This window comes from Natator depressus, chromosome 15 (genome assembly GCF_965152275.1).
Source record: "Natator depressus isolate rNatDep1 chromosome 15, rNatDep2.hap1, whole genome shotgun sequence".
NCBI lineage: Eukaryota > Metazoa > Chordata > Testudines > Cheloniidae > Natator > Natator depressus.
In genome coordinates, this window is record NC_134248.1 from 3,091,397 (window position 1) to 3,108,910 (window position 17,514).

The window sequence follows — 17,514 nt, forward strand, 5'->3', positions numbered from 1 at the left end:
AGGTCTCCATCACCTGGCAAGGTCAGACAGAAAGACAAACGAGCCAACCTCTGGGGGTTGTTACTGCCTGCTGCCAAGACAAAGAGCTTGGAAGGGCTTACTCTGCTGGGGAGATTGGACAGGAGATGCGAGGGGGAGTGGAGGGGGGCGAGTATGCACACTGCCAGCACTGGCAATTGAGATCTTTGAGTTCCTGCGGCTCAGACAGGTTCCTAGACAAACGATACATTTATTTTAACCAGCTCAGTGTGACACAGGCAGCATGTTTTGACAGGCACATTCCAGCAGACTCCAGGCAACTGTAATTTACGTTTCAGTTTGTTTCTTAAATCAAGTGGATTTTAAATTATGGTGATTCCAGCTTCTGATTCTTCAGGCTGCTGCCTGGACCCTCCTCGTGGGTTTGGGATCCATGAAAGAATTGAGAATCTGTATAAAATTGTGTATTGATTTTAAGGTTTGTACAGCGAAGGGAGTGCTGTCATGCTGGCGGGACTTGTCTGAAAAGAACTGGTTAGAATTACTGTGTAAAACAAACCTTCACATTTTTCTGATCCGATGATGTCAATGTCTCTGTTTTCCAGTAGTCTGTCGGACAATAGCGGAGATGTTGGTTGGAGCTGAGAAAACCTACTGCTTAATATTGTGCTGCATTAGTTTTGGGTGTTTGGTATTTATGTGACATTTCTGAGGCTTGGACCCTGGCTGGTTAGGGGAATAGTTAGAAATGAACAGAGCATCCAAAGGAAAGAAACGTATTCAGATGTTCTCCTTGTCACACAGTTAGGCAACTGCAATTATTTTTAAATTTTAATTTAATAAAATATCTTAAATCACGGGATTTTTGCTGTATTAATTCTGGACAAAACTGGCTAATATCAAAATTTTACTCAAGCGTATATCACACCACTATTATTTATTAATTATTATTATTAATAATAATAATTATTAATAAAGATCTGCCAGTTGTGTTTGGGAGTGTTGGCTTTACTAGCTACGTTGCAGGAGCTACTTGACCTGCACTCTCTGGAGCAGGCGTGGTGTGTTGCAGTTCTTGGCTGCATATAAACCGATTTAAAACAATGTCAGACTCCTCCATTGGTCACATGACAGTCACATTGTCCAGTGTGTCTGAAGAAAAGCACCTCCCTGTTTTTAATCCAGAGTTAAAGTGCAGTGACAGATTTCTTTTGCCTTTGGTGCCTGGGCCCCTAACATTTTGGTTGAGCAAAAGGAACGTGTATGATTAGATTTTGCTGCTTTTTTATCTTTAAATAATAAATTACCTGAATTAGAGAGAACATTTGAATAGTGCTATTAGACATTCACAGTAGATTTCTGTACATCTGGCAGGGGGCAGAAAGCTCACACTGTTTTAAGGAGGCATTCAGGGGAGGGAAATATTAGATATGGGGGGGTGGGGAAATGAAAGATCCTCCGGTGCTCCTGATGCTGTGATTTAAAATCAGAGAACAGTGAACATTTAAGGTCCATAGCACTGAACTTTCCATTTTGTTAAAACTATGTTAGTCCAGAATTTTATTTTTCTTACTGTCATGTGCAGAATAATTTGCTTAAGACTTTTTAAAAATGGAATTCTAATGCAGGTAGTGAGTCTCTGTGAATTGCGAACTACTTCATGCATGGTTCTCAGGGAATGACTACTTGGCCTTTGGGTGCTATGATGAAATATATGAATGAATGTTTTATTCATGGAGGACATTGTTCTTCAAAGACTGATATATGTTGCTGTAGAATGTCAATATTTCATCCCCTTTTCAAGAAGACAATAAAAATCTGTCTTCTGTACTGTCAACGTCTATTGATCCATGTGAAGCATTGATACTTTTGGGGAACAGAGACCTGCATTTTAATGCCAGATTCCAGTGACAAGAAGACAAATATTCAAAGCCATTCCCAGTCAGAAAGCCGCTGATGTGTTACTTGTCAGCTTTTCACGGTGTGAAGGACGGGTGGTGACTCCCTAGTTCAAGTCTTAGGTTCTGTTTTCATTATTTGATAGTAAACTATGAATGACAACACAATATGTTGCTGTGCATTTTCTCTGGGGCCATTCCTGTCTCACCTTTTGAAGTGATTCTGTGCATTTTAATTGACTGCACCGAGGTCCGGCTGACCAGAGCAAAGCGAGGCCTTAATCCAGATCTGGGCAAACTACGGCCCGTGGGCCACATCTGGCCCGCGGGACCGTCCTTCCTGCGGGACCGTCCTGCCCGGCCCCTGAGCTCCTGGTCTGGGAGGCTAGTCCCCAGCCCCTCCCCTGCTGTTCCCCCTCCCCCACAGCCCCGCCACTGAGTGGCGCAATGCTCTGGGCTGTGGGGCTGCAGAGCCTGGCCTGACCCGGTGCTCTGGGCTGCGCGGCACAGCTTCCTGTCCTGGTGCAGCCGCTCCCCAGCCACCGGTGCTCCAGGCAGTGAGGTAAGGGGGCAGGGAACGGGGTGTGTGTGTGTGGATAGAGGGCAGGGGAGTTTGGGGAGTGGTCGGGCATGGATAGGGGTCGGGGCGGTCAGAGGGCGGGGAACAGGGGGTGGAATTGGGGCAGGGATCCTGGGTGGGGGACAGTCAGGAAGGAGAAGGGGGGTTGGATGGGGTGGTGGTGGGCAGTTAGGGGTGGGGGGCACTTAGGGGCCAGAGGTCCGGGGGCGGTCAGGGAGAAGGGGTGGTTGGATGGGGCGGCGGGGGGCAGTTAGGGGTGGGGGGTCCGTCGGCAGTCAGGGGACCGAGAGCAGGGGGGGTGGATGGGGCAGGGGTCCCCGAGGGGCCGTCAGGGAACAGGGGGGGTTGGATGGGGCAGGAGTCCCCAAGGGGCCATCAGGGGGCGAGAAGCAGGGGGGGTCGGATGGGGGCGGGAGCTGGGCCATGCCTAGCTCTTTGGGGAGGCACAGCCTCCCCTAACCGGCCCTCCATACAATTTCAGAAACCCGATGCGGCCCTCAGGCCAAAAGTTTGCCTGCTTCTGCCTTTATCTGTGTTTGTCGGTGCATTGCAGTCAGGGTCCAGTCCTGCTCCTCTTGAAATCAATAGCAAAACCTCCCATTGACTTCGAGGAAGAAAGACCAGGGTCCTATCAGACAAACTGCAGGAACACAGCTAGAGACAGATTGTCTGTACGGGCCATCTGCTTAGCAGTTTATGGTCCATAAATATGTGAAACGTGACCCTAGGCAATTTACACGGCTAAAGAGCAGGCATAAGAGAAGCATACATGAGCAGAAACGTTATGTACTAATAAAAGATCTGTCCTTTAGCTGCTCAGGATCCCAAGCTGGGAGAAGGGTTATTTTATTCCGTTTATCCTCATCAGTAGGGTGAATTTCGTGTTTGTTAGTCATGCAAAACCGATGTAGCAAGGACGACTGTCTCTCCACCATTGACCCCATGGGCGCAGGATACAGCCCACAGGCATTTTTGTCATTCTGGTGTTGCTCTTTGAATTAAAGAAAGTCAGCTAGGGAGGGTAACAAGGAGAGAATCCACCCTCTTCCCCCAGGCAACTGGACTTGAGGAAAAGCAAGTTAGTAGTTTTATCTCTGGTATAAAACTAATTCAAGGCCTTCCATGTGTCTGCCTAGCTGGGCCGACAGAGAGCTGAAATTTTCTCCTTTGACTTCCTATGTGACCCTGGGCACGTCACTTTGGCCCCCATGTTCTAGGGTGACTCCTGCTTCTGGGTGCCTCAGGTTTTGGGTAGACAGCTTGAGACTTTCAGAGGTGCTGAGCACCCAGACATTCCATTAGCTGAAGTTGGAGCCAAGGATGCTTGTGAGCTCTGAGAATCAAGTCCCAGTACCGCAAGCTGGGCATCTCAGAATTAAGACAACCAAAGTCAAAGGCCTTCTCTCGAAAATGTGGGCCTGCTCTTTCTTTTGCCTCTGTTGCCACTTCTGTAATATGAAGATAATGCCTCTGTCATGGGGGTGGGTGGGAGGCCTAAATCATGAGTGTTTGCCACACGCTTTGTGTTTGTGAGACACTTTGAGGGCTGAGATGGAAGATGCTTGAGAAGGACAAAGTATTATTAGCATTGTAAGACCTGGCGTGTTGGAGCTATTTTTAAGATTGACCTTTTTAAACCAATGTGTGGAAAGAAATTACCTACCACAGAATACTGACATAAACCTGCATTGTTCTTTTCCACCGGTGTATATTAAGTGTATGCTGCCTCAGCTGAGAAAGGTCAAACCAAACCTCCAAAATCTCCCTTTCTCTCAATGCCTTTTCATATCTGCATATGTGGGTTTGAGCCTCAAGTTTCCTGACCATGGCTTAACAATCAAGTTGACTGTGAAGAGGAGATGCCTGGGAGTGGGAGGAGATGAATGGGGTTTGTGGCCATATCCCTTTAGGTTTGTGACATGCGTATCATACAGCTGCTCTGCTTCGTTACTGAAATGCTTGCTTTCTTGCAGATCGTCTGATTGAAGCTGACTTATTGGTTAGGAGTGAATGATGGGGCTGTGCATAATTAAATACAGATTATATGCAGGCTGGAATGATTGGAGAAGGACGATTCCAAGCAGACCCCTGACTAAAAATGTGTTGGACAGTGATACTCAGACCTCAGTGGTTCAGGAGCCAAATTAGCAATCAACATTACTCAGCAGGGCCACAGCAGTGTGAATTCATTGCTTCATAGCTCTGTACATTCAGTCACGCAGTGTTTTAGCATCATGTGCTGCAAAGAGCTTCAGGAGACATGTTAACAGCCACTTGCAGCTTGAGAGCCTCACTCTGAGTACCACTGATCTAGGACATTAGTCTTCTAAATACACCCTGACTGTACCAGTGGAGACTGCATGACTCAGAAAAAAAAATCTGAACCCCCATTCTTTTCAGTTCACGACAGCAGCGATTGTTGCTTAGGGCATTTCTTGGGACGTTCACCAAGAGGTGATTATAGCTGCTTATACATTACTTCTCTATGATTTAAAAGGACCTGTTCAAATTACTGGCAAAAGTGACCTCTCCCAGATTGTTTCCACTACGGATGGAGAAGTGAAATAGTGTGCTGGCCCCCAACTGTGGGTCAGGTTTAGAGATGTTAGTCATGTTTCTTAGAGTACTTCTGGAGGGCACTCAGATGCTATGGCAATGAGGGCAGTATAAGAACCTGCATACGATAGAATAGAAGATCCTGCTGCATGAGGGAAGGAAGACATTGCCACTATTTTGGGGATGTTTATTTGCTAACTTAATAGGTGGAATGACAGGACTGTAGGCTCTAAAGATGCAGAGCCATCCTGCTGACTCACCCCAGCAGTCAGACTAGGTGGGTCTCATTTGCTCTAAACTAGGAGTTTAAAAGGTTGAGAGTCTCTCTGAAGCAAATGGAACAAGGGGCCCTGTAAGGAGGAATGCTAGGAACAGCCAGACACAGGAGGGAGTGCATATTGAGCTTTGTGTTTGTATAGGTTAACAAGAAATACCCTCCCAACCACAGGCACTGTATAGTTCTGTGAAAATGAAGTCTTGGAAATTCTCTCTAGCCATGTAAAGTTTATGTAGTTTGTCTTGTAGGGATAGATAATGGGGTGAGAAGACCACCTATCTTTAAGGTTGCACAACACTTCCCATTATAAGACCCTGTGTTCAGTTGCTTATAACTGCCAACGTTTAATTATTTTGGTTGAAGTTTTCCACGTCGGATGTCTGCCTGAGGCTGAATCTTTTTGGAAAGTTGTGCCCAAAGTGGGCAGCCCGTTTCTGGGAACAAGGGCAGGGAAACATACATTGTTTTGACATTTAAAAAACTTTTGGTGAGCTTTTGTTTGAGAAGCTCTAACACCCCTGTGCTTTGAAGCAGGGACTTGAAATTTGGCAGGGGATGGCCTTTGTGTCAGGGATGAGTCTTTTGCTGTGCCCAGGAAATTCTGCCCACATTTGACAAAGTTATAAGCCTTTGAAAAATCTCCATTCACGTGCTCCATAGAGACTTGCTAGAGCGTAATCAGTGAAATCTCTGAGGATTCCATCCTGAGAACTGTACTGCCTATCCCAGCAACTAGTGCTGACCAGACTGTGCAAGCACCGTCCCCATGGAGTGACTGAAGATGCTCCGTCCAGCCCAGGGCTACAGGGATAAAGCTGGACTTTCCCTGTAACGGGAGCTCCAGCTGCTCCAGCCAGAGTTGGGTTGGGCATTATAGCTGACCTCAGGGAGCCTGTCTCTCCTGTGCTCTCACCGACCCCCCTGCTGCTGCCCAGGTATTGTGATGGAAGAAGCCACCTGATACAAATGTAAATGGAACAACAGCCGGACCAGCGGGGTAGGGGAGGACAAGGAGGCTGGTGAGAATCAGGCAGGACGGAGGGACACAGATAGACAACAGCCTCCTTCACTGCAGAACCCTGATTCATCCTCAGAGCCAGTTTATTCTGTACACTGAATGAGGTAGGGGCCCTGGGGAAAAATTGTATGTGATGATGTAATTTCAGCCTGTGTCATAATGCAGGTGCCTATGGGGGGCAAATTAATGTTTTACAGGCAACCTTAATTCTGGCATTTCCTATCTTTTGAGTGCTTGACTTTGCAGCCTTTATGTTTTTTAACAGAGTGTTTTGTGTCTAATATATATTCATGTGGATGCATAGCTGTTTGAGAATTCAGTGAATAGTACTATAGTAATAATACACACCAGCTTGTATGTCTGTCCTCCAATATCCCTAAGAAACTTACATATTTAACAGAGAGAGAGAGAGAGCCAGTGCTGCAAGTGGGTGGTCCTGACTCACAGTAGGGCATCTCATGCGAGTCAGGGCTGGCAGGATCAAGCTAATAGGGATCACCTTGTCCCCCACAGAAATGCAGTCACCACGTGGAGGGGAGGGGGCAGCTGCTTAATTGTGCGCAGTGACTCTACATAGCAATTTAGAACAGATAGTGAAGATGGTTTGCTTCTTACTGTATCCTGCTGAAGCTACAGGGAGAAATTAGGTTGAGGGATTATTATGAATTGAACTGGAATTTAGTCTGTTTTAACAAACATAATCTTATTAAATGTGCTACATTCCTTTTCCTTAATTGATCACGTGTTTTGTTTGCGGGTATTGAAGGACATACATTCGGGTAAATAAAAATGTAAGAAATATGACACAGTCCTGAGGTGTCAGGTGGACGGTGAGGGTGTCATTAAAAAGACACGGCCAGGAGACAATCGACATACAAATAATGTGCAAAAATGCTGCTACCTGAGTTAGGAATCACACTTTGGACTATGAAAACTGAAAGGGCGTTTGTTACTCTAGTTTTCTTCCTCTCTGAATTTCACCTGCCTCGGGGAATGAAACTAAACTAGAGACAAAAGTGAGACTGAACAGTCTCTAGTTTCACTTCTGTTTCTCTCCTACACTAGCACCATCTTTGGGATGCAAACACTACATTTCCCCATGTTTATTCCCCCCCCACACACACACACACACTCTGTTCCTCACATGTTCTTGTCAACTGCTGGAAATGGCCCACCTTGATGACCACTACAAAAGGTTTTTTTTCTCTCCTGCTGGTAATAGCTCACCTTACCTGATCACTCTCCTTACAGTGTGTATGGTAACACCCATTGTTTCATGTTCAATGTGTATATAAACTCTCCCCACTGTATTTTCCACTGAATGCATCCGATGAAGTGAGCTGTAGCTCACGAAAGCTTATGTTCAAATAAATTGGTTAGTCTCTAAGGTGCCACAAGTCCTCCTTTTCTTTTTGCGGATACAGACTAACACGGCTGCTACTCTGAAACTACAAAGGAATGTTTACATTTAAAAGACCAACATGCTTTCCTTGAAATAAAAACTACTGCTATTATTAACAAAACCTAGAATTAGAGCTGGTGACTCCAGCTGGCTGTGCTTTTTTGAATAGTTTTTATTAATAATAAATGTTTCTATTGTAGGTATTATAATTAGCTCATGAATGAATCCATGATGCTTGTAATGAGAAGCAAAGCATGGTATTCTTTTAATGTATTTTGTCAGGGTCTCTCTCTGTTTATTCCCCTCTTCACTCATGCCTGCAGTTGTGGGATCTTCTAGCTTGGAATTTCACCCATTGGCAGAAATCCTGTTTTGTGTTCTGACTCCCAGTGCATGCATTAGATGAGATGTGGCTGGACAGCAGTGTACCCAGCTCTCTTCCTAAGGAGGCTTGTGCTCACTGCGATGCCCTTGGGCTCCTGCAGCTCTGTTTTCGCTTGGGGTTTGGTTTGTCATGTCTGCCCTGTTGCGCCCCCTGCTAGCCAAGCATGGCTCTGCCACACCCTGCCTCAATTTCTCCTTCACAGGTTCCCAGGAATAATCCAGAGACTTATATCCAATACCAACCCCTTTTCTTGTGGACTGGGTCATTAATCCAAGGTAAAGTCAAACCCAAAGCAAAGTCTCTGCCACATCTCCTGCCCCATCTCCCACTGGGCACAGCCCTTCCTTCCTGAGGTCTGTCTGACTCCAGGCCTCTCCACTAGGAACAATTTTCAGCCCTCCCAGGCCTTGCTCAGTCTCCACCATCAGCTCCCCCTGAGTGCCTCCATTCTCAGGCCTGTGGTGTCTCCCCTTTCCAGTCAGGGGTTGCACAGGTCTCCTTCTGGACTCTCAGCTGCTGTCAGAAGGTAATTAGTCGCAGGTGTACTGGACCCCCCGCACCCTCTGAAAAGGCCCAGACACCCTGGGACAAGGTTTAACTGGTGAATTTGGATTCTCCCTTCACCCTGGTTGAGTGAAAGGGCCTTCCCCTTGCTGGTTGTGTGGTTCTGTGAGCCACCAGCCGATCTGGGAGCTGTGCCTTTCAGAGGAGAGAGGAGTGAAAGGAAAAGTGTTCGTTAGAATCTGCTAATTTGGGTTCCCAGAGCTGTTGGCTTTGGGAGCAGCAGCTCCTTGTTTTCCTGTTTCTGTGGAATTCTTGGTAGTGCCTCCTTCCTTTTTGCCTGCAGTAATGCTTAGCTGTTACACAGCACTTCTCGTCCTTGGTTCTCACAGGGCTTTCCAAAGGAGAAACTGGAGGCCAGGGAGACAAAGGGACTTGCCAGAGTTATACAGCAGGTCACCACTAGTTAGACTCCAGGTCTCCTGACTTCCAGAACAGTGCCCTATTCACTGGCCCAACCTGGAGAACCTTCACTTCACTGGTGGTGTGTGGAGGGTAGTCAGGACAGTCCGCCCCCTGCCAGAGCTGGGATTCAAATCCCAAGTCTTGGGCACAGGAGAAAGTGAGTTTGCCAGGTGTCTGCCCACTGTGAGTCTTTGTGCGGATCACACCAGATGGTTTGGCACGAGTGATCTCTGCTGAATTCGGATGATGTAGGTCAGGCTTGAAGTGCGTTGGTGCCGCCCTGTGGAAAGGTTGCACAGAACCTGCCTGCTTCCTGCTTGGTTTTATCTAGTGGAGGCCGCACCAAATTCACAGGAAAGAAGAAAGACCAAATGTGCGATTAGGAGCGCCAGAGGAGATGGGTTTCCCTTCCTAGGCACTGCTGCTCATCATCCTTCGCTCCGCCTTTGCCACTTCTGCCGGTCTTCCCACTGATTCTTTACTGTCTTCTCTGCTGGGTCAGCTGGTGGTTTGCATTCACTCCTGCCCACCCAGTTCCCCTCTGCTGCATAATAGTAAACCTCACTCCTGATAAACCATGTGCTTGCCACATTTCTGAAATTTCATCAGCAGGAGGCAGATGAAGCGAAATGTGGCAGAATGCTTAAAATGTCACAGTGCTAAATAAACAAGCCAACAATCTTCACAAAACGCACTAAAGATCCATTAAGATATTTTCTCTGTGAAATACACATCATAAGATTCCAGTTTTGCCTTAAACATTTGGAGAAACAAAACCAGCACGTTTTGCTCCCATACTGTTCATCTGTGTGAGATCCTCATTTCAAAGCCCACTATATACATTGTGCCGCTAAAATATCTGTTTATGACAGAGTGAATTATATCCAGAGTCAAAACCAAAATATGTGTTCAAAGGAACCGACAAAGTACAAATCCCACTGCTCTCTGAAGTTATTTTGCCTTCTATTGTTACAAGTAACCCCTACGATTACTAGATCTGACAGAGATCAGAGGGACAAATTATTCTCTGGTTTGCCATTTTGCTTGCTTAGTGCACTGGACAGCTCTTTGTGTATAGTCAGTTTCCATTTCCCCCCGCCCGGCCACCCTCAAGATGGTCCCTTTTTGTTTTGATGGGTCTTTCACACAGTGACAGGGGGGAGATAAATCTTTTTTAAAATAGGAAAATATAGGCCTGCTCCTATGAGCCACACGCAGGTAACTTGATATTGCTCATGCCTTCTCGTATTTGCAAGAGAAAACCCACAAAATCTGGCAGCCATGACTTGGTCAGGGCTAGTATCAGAAACTACTTTTAGCTCATTTTTTGGAACTGACTAGGTTCACGATACACGGTGTCACATGAATGCAGCTGGTAAGCCTCGTGTGTGCTACTTTAACTGAGGAGGTCACAACTGAACTTGCCCCCGACCTTTTCCTGGATTGATGGTAGTGGGGGAAAAACCAACCCGCACTTATGTGACAGTGGGCACGAGGAGCTGTCTGCAGGAACGAAAGGCAAATGTGTCTTGAAAACCCACATCTGCCATGCTGGTTGCCTATAGTGAATTGTGTTCATTAGTACAGGAATTCCCTTCAGTTCTTTCCTTTACCTGATGTTTGTCTGCCCGTCTGTCTTGAGACTGTGAGCTCCTTGGGGCAAGCACCATCCCCTAATGCTTGGAAAGCACTAGCACCACAAACAAAGAAACAATAATAATAATATAGTTAAATGTCTCTCTCTTTTTCCTCTTGTGGCAGGGCAGGAGCAGGATAACACAGCAATGAAAATGGAGGGCACTTGGTTTGCCTCATTTAATTCAGCCTCTGAAAACCTGGTTATTGTCACCTGTCAGAGGTGTAAAAAGGGAGATTTTTGACTCATGTAGAAATGGTGAAGCCCTGGGCTCAGAACAGCCATTTGGACTGTGAGAGAAGGACACAGCCATACACTAAAGGATAGGGAAATGGTAGCAAATTGGGCAGGTAATGCTTCTGCTCCAGGAATTCCCTATAGCACCACGTGCACTGTTGGCACTTTACTACTGCTGCTAGTCGTCCTCATCTAGGGCCAGAGAAACCTTCCGGTGGTGAAACACTGGAATGCGTTACCTAGGGAGGTGGTAGAATCTCCTTCCTTAGAAGTTTTTAAGGTCAGGCTTGACAAAGCCCTGGCTGGGATGATTTAATTGGGGATTGGTCCTGCTTTGAGCAGGGGGTTGGACTAGATGACCTCCTGAGGTCCCTTCCAACCCTGATATTCTATGATTCTATGATTCCTGCAGCAATCCCAGTGAGAAGAAGATCTGCGAAGGTCTCCTCGTGGGCTATCCCCAAGGTTATTTCGTGGGGAGCGTGCTGAGATTTGCTTCCTCAAAGAATGAGCTGCCATTCCTCACTCAGGGTGAAATTTGCCCCATGCATAGGGCCGACACAAGAACTGCACCACTCAAATCCCACTGACACCCTCAACATAAAGAAATATCAAGGACATAATTAGCTGGAGCAAAGGAAAAGGAATTGATTAGGTAGGCCAGACATTTCACACGGAGCTGCCTAAAGCTGGCACTAAATCCATATTTAAGCAGCTAAATAAATGGGCTGATTTTCAGAAAAGCTGAGCACAGCATTCATAATAACAGTTGTGCAAGAATGCTAGCTTGTGCTATGTGTGACTTTACACATTTGGGTTACAATCCTAATCGCTGATAGCTAACATGGACCCTGGTTCCCATGTGGCGAGCAAATCCAGTGGCAGGTTCGGGGCTGTGATTTTGGGTAGAATCTCATTATGAAATTTTGTTGCTGTAGAGACCAAAATAGAGAATTTTTCAGTAGGTTTTTTTTCCATCGAAATCGCTGTTCATAGGAAATTAGTTTTGCACCTGCAAAAACTGCCTTTTGTTTTTGCCAAAAAATAAAAGCGAACAGGTGAGGTGTTTTTTGCACCTTTTGCATTCAGTTTCCATCTAGGATATCTTGACAAATGTACGTACTGTATACGTATGTAATCTCAGGAAGATGCAATTTAACAGATGGAATTCGGATCTTTGCTTTGTTGTTCTGAAACCTTGGAAATCTTGCTGAAAATGGCAAAGAATAGCAAGAGTAACATCATAATCCTTGTAACTATTTGACAGCAGTTCTGTCTCCAGTTCCCTAAATCATTGCTTACCAGCCAGCTGTTCAGTTTGCTGAATGGCACGCAGTAATGAGCTTGCTGCAGGAGCTTACAGGGGATGGAGTTGTGATTTATGCAGCATTTCCTCCTAGACCTGTCAATTCTTCCCAACCCCTTCCCCCACCGCTAATCGAGGAAAACATTAAGGCTCGGGAAAATCCAAATGTCACATAAAATACAGGGGTGAGAAATCATGGGTGTGTGATCGTTAATAGAAAAGCCTCTGGTTTCCTGGCTAAGCTGGTGGGCTGATTTAAAGTGTTGCCTGTGGAAAGCCCTTAATCAAGTTCCTTAAAAAAAGTCTTCTGATGCATATTCTAGGCGAGTGTCCTAAAAATAACTTGCGGCAGTATTTAAAGGGACAAGCCTGTTTCCAAATAGCTGTATGCGCCCAGAAATGTTATCCCTTCACTTTCAGTTCTCAGGACGAATATCCTAAAGCATATTCTGCATTGCATTAGAGACAGCTTCAGCAAAACCTTCCACGGGATCATACCTAGGGATGTTTTTTCCTTGCTCCCTGACAGACGATCCATCTGTCCAGCACTGATGGAGTTAAGCATTGCCTTATGCACTGAAGTAAGCAGTGGTGCATTCTGGTTATAAGGTGGTTTGATGGTTGCTGTGAGTTCCATAGTGTAGTGCACTGGTAACAGCATGGGGCGAGAATTTATCATGTGAAATGTGGAACTGTAAGTGCAGCGATGCAGCATTAGAGCTGATTGCTGAATAAGGACATTTTTTATCCATCCCAAAGCTGGCTAATAGTAATATAGAGCTTAGCATCCGCGAGAGCGATCCTTCCAGCTGTGGGGATGAAGGGTAGGGGCTGCTGGGAGACAGGATCCGTTCGTTCCTTCTGCAACTCCGGCTGTCTGAATAAATTTAAGAAGGGTTAGTGGCCTTCCCGGCTTCCTCATGGAGGCCCTATGTTCATCTAATGAGCCCTTGTTCTGTTGCTGGTATTTTTACTGCATGATCAATTCAGTCCAGTGTGCATTCCATCAGCAGAAGGCATGGATTTTTAAAATGTCACGCACCACGGTTTCTGTGTTTGGGAGTGTCTTGCAATGTGTTTTGGCGTGATGGAGGGTTTGTAGCAGCTAGAAAGGGGTCTTCCTGAGATGTCTTTGTATTTAACTTCATACAGAAGCAAAAATGTACTAAGTCAAAAAGAAAAATATGTGAAAGCAAACCATTCTAACCCATCTTCCGCGCTGCATGATGGCACTGCATGTTCTCTCGGAACAGAGAGCTGACTTGTTAATTGCCTAAAAGGGGCAATTGGGAACTGTGTGCTGCATCCGTTCTCATCTGTGTTTTCAGCTTTATCCAGTGCATGGCACTTTCACTTGGATGAGTTGTATTAAGTCATGAAGGTCATATAGATCCCCCCAGCCACCCTGTGTTTCTGTCTGGTTCTAGTGCTGAAGGGGTTAAACTCCATTATTTTTTATTCTTTAGCATTGTATTTTTAATAATAGAAAATAGTTAATTGGGGTGTTTGTCATTGTGGGTAAATTAGCTGCTGTGAGAGATGAGCTTCTGCTTATTGACTTGTAAAAACAGTTGGTTTTCATTGTAATTGAAATTGCAGTGAGATGAAATGTGGAGGTTTCACTTTTTTGCACGGTAACTTGCCTTGTCAGTTCATACAGCTCACTCCCTCTGAGGCTCAGAAATGTTCCTCCGGAAACCCTTCTCTCTGAATAATGAATAGAACTGATTGGTGGCAAACTGTATTATAAGCTCCTGAATTCTAGACTCCTGCTCTTTAATGCAGGCTGAACTTACTACAGTCATGGCTTTCTAAATGCGCAGCAAGAATTCACTGTAGGTTATATGGTCTGTTGGAGAACTTTGGTTTATACGGTTACTGATTCTATGAAGCAATGTACTGAACAGCACCAGTTTGGGACTGAAACTCCCCCTTGCCAGACTCGGGAAGGATTTTGTTGTTATTTCTGGGTCAGATCCTGAGGACCGTGCTCGGTGTTGTATTGAGACGTTGGAGGCAGTGGGAACTTGCCTAGTAAGAACCTCAAAGTTCAGTCTGTTGTTTGTTTTATTTAGAGTTGTTTGGTTTTCTCTGTGATCCTACACAGCCCTGTTGACTGGAGCAGAGCTCCTGGTGGGCACAGCAGTCTGTCAAAGCAGAACAATTTGCAAGGTTGGGGCCGTAGATAATACATACAACTCCATGCCTATGGCTTAGGTCGGTTACAATGGGGAAGGTATGCTGTAGAATCCTGCCTCTTGGGGGTTTGCAATGATTCACTGTCTTCTGTTTAAACTGTAAGTAGCTGCCTTCCAACTGAGCAGAGTCTCACTTACAGGTACCGTTTAGGAAAATTATATCCACAGCCACTTTCAACTCAATCCCCCTTTTTTCATGGATTGGCTTGCAGGTTGCTACCAAGCAAGGGGCCGGTTAGAAAACCTGCCAATCATGAGTTTGTAACAAAAATATAGTTCTCTGAATGTGCATCTCCAACGAAATGGCGACCTCCCTGGTGGGCTTTGGAGAAGGACTTCTCTGGTGCAGTGGCTGTGGCACTAACAGCTGGTTTTATTCGTCATTATCTGCATCGCAGCGGTGCCCAGTGGTCCCAGTGGAATTGGGGTCCCATTGTGTTACACGCTGGAAAGACAGATTGTGTTGTGGTCAGTTTTAGTTGCTAGCATTTTGACTGAGCCTGGGATTATCGGAGGTTAGGCACCAAAATCCCATTGAAATTCAGTGGGAGTTGGGCCTCTCATTTCCATTTCTCCTTCGAAAATCCCAGTTTTGAAAATCCCAACCTTAAGGTTTACCTTTCTGATTTAAAAAACCGCCAAAACACTGACAACTGTGCAAGTGTTAAATTCAGCATTTCCTTTCATCGTACAAACTCTGATGCTGTTCTTTGTGGCATGAAAATTTGTCCCCTGGGAACTGAACTAAGTCCACCAAATCCATTTCACAGCTACAGTGTGGTACACACAAAGTTATTCCCAGTCTGTAAAATCTCAAGTATAATTTTGCATTAAGTTAAGTAGTTTCTTTAATCTCCTTTTTGATAAAGGTAGAGGAAGTGGAATGTGATGCTGCATGGACTTGAAGGTGTAATTAGATTGTTCGTACAAATCAAGTGTTATGCCAATGGGCTGTTACAGTGAGTTACTGACTATGACAAAGGAGATGCTCATTCCTAGCATCAGGTTGTCCTATTTTTCATATTTTTCTTTTGTGTGGCTCTGCACTATTTTTATAGTCGTGTTATATAATGGCATATGTACATAAAGAGGTGTTCACGCACACACAAGCTGTTGTGTGTTATGTAACACACACACACAAATGGAATCAACTCCACATTTAAAGAGGAAAACCAACTGATTCCTGTGGCACATAAGTGGGAGAAAAATGCACAGCCATGTTAAAAAGTGTAGAGAATGCCAAGGGCATTTTTTGTATTGGGCCAACTTCTGTTGGTGAGAAGTGGTATCTAACTCACACGGAGCTCTTCTTCAGGGCTGGGAAACGTATTCAGTGTCACAGCTAAATACAGGGTGGAACAGGTTGTTTAGCATAAGTAGTTAACATATATTTCAAGGGACCGTTCAAGGTGAAGTGGTCCCTTAACACCCCTCCAGTCACGGAGGGGAAAAGAGGGGGCAAGGTGATTAGTGGGTTACAAATTCTTGTAATAAGCTACAAATCCAGTGTCTGTTCAGTCCATGATTTGTAGTGTCCAGCAGAGTTATGAATTTAAGCTCCCAGGCTCGTCTTTGGAAAATGCCCTGCAGGTTTCTTTTGAGAATGGAGGCAAAGAGATCAGATACAGAGGGATCATTTTGTGGAAAGTATTCACCCACAGGCCTGGGCTACACTGTTAAAATGACCTAATTTTCTAATGTCGGTTGGGCTGTGAAAAATCCACTTCCCTGGGTGGTGTTGTTAAGCCAGCCTAACCTCTGGTGTAGACAGAACTAGACCGACGGAAGAATTCTCCCATTGACCTAGCTACCGCCTCTTGGGAGATGGATTCCCTATGCCGCTGGGAGAACCCCTCCCGCCAGCATAGGCAGTGTCCATGCTGAAGTGCCACAGTGATGCAGGTGAAGTGGCACAGCTGTGTCCCTGTAACATTTCACGTGACGGTGTACGCAAGCCCCACTTTTCACAAAGCGACCCCTCCATATCTGATCTCTCAGTCCTCATTCTCATAGGAAACCCGCTCAACGCATTCCAAAAATGGACCCTGGGAGCCTAAATTCATGGCTTTGCTAGACACTTAACATCATGGGCTAAATAGAGACACTGGATTTATGGCTTATGACAACAAAGTGTGACCAATAACAACCCCAGCTGCCTTCCCCCCTTCGTTTCCTCCCCACCCCATGACTGGAGGGGTGTTAACAGGCCACTTCACCTTGAATGGTCCCTTTAATATGTGTTAACTACTTATGCTAAACAGTCTGATCCACCCTGTATAAATAAATCTGTTCGTCTTTAAGGTGCCACCGGACTTCTTCCTGTATTTAGCTGTGACACTCAGAGTACCTTTCCCAGCCCTGAAGAAGAGCTCTGTGTGAGTTTGAAAGCTCCTCTCTCTCACCAACAGGAGTTGGTCCAATACAAGATATTGTCTCTCTAAGGCCAGGTCTGTACTAGAAACTTACATCGGTCTAATTGCATGGCTCAGGAGTGGGAAAACCCACTCCACTGAGCGACATATATATTTCTAGAGCCCTGCGCCGATACAAAACTTGTATCCACATGTGAGCCGCAGAAATGGTCCGCTGATATCTGCGGATTTGCAGGATCCAGTTAACCTAACCCCATCTGTAGACAGCGCTAAGTCGACTGGAGTATTCTCCTGTGGACATAGCTACCACCTCTCGGGGAGGTGGGTTAATTACACCCACGGGGGAAGCCCTCCCTTGGGCATAGGTAGCGTCTTCAGGGAAGCGCTGCAAACGGCGCAGCTGCAGCATTTCATGTGTAGACCTGCCCTAATATCCTGGGACCAGCACAACTGCACCAACACTGCCTACAAGGACTTTTCTGTAATGTAGACATTAAATTAAAATAGCCCCAGGGTTTGCCTTTGTGCTGTTTCCCTGTGACTCCCACCCTGCTGCGGAAATGTCCATCCATCCATCTCCGACCTATTACAAATACAACGAAATATGGATTTCAGCGTCTGCAGGGGACAGCAGCCACAGAGCCTTGCTGCAAGAGTCATTCCCAGCATCCTATGCAGTACACATGTAATTTATTTTATATAGC

General features: G+C 45.7%; 1 protein-coding gene across 7 annotated transcripts in view; it reads left to right on the forward strand.

Moving 5' to 3' along the window:
- Positions 1-17,514, forward strand: part of OSBP2 (oxysterol binding protein 2) — a 323,767-nt gene that overhangs the window by 107,937 nt on the left and 198,316 nt on the right. Inside the window, exon 1 of one of the 7 annotated variants that reach the window (XM_074973289.1) lies at positions 13,039-13,136. The exons of the other annotated variants lie outside the window; for them this stretch is intronic. Within the exon in view, the coding sequence (XP_074829390.1) occupies positions 13,058-13,136 (79 nt within the window). The 5' untranslated portion in view covers positions 13,039-13,057. Of the gene's footprint in view, positions 1-13,038; positions 13,137-17,514 lie in introns of those variants that run through there. 7 annotated transcript variants of the gene reach the window in all.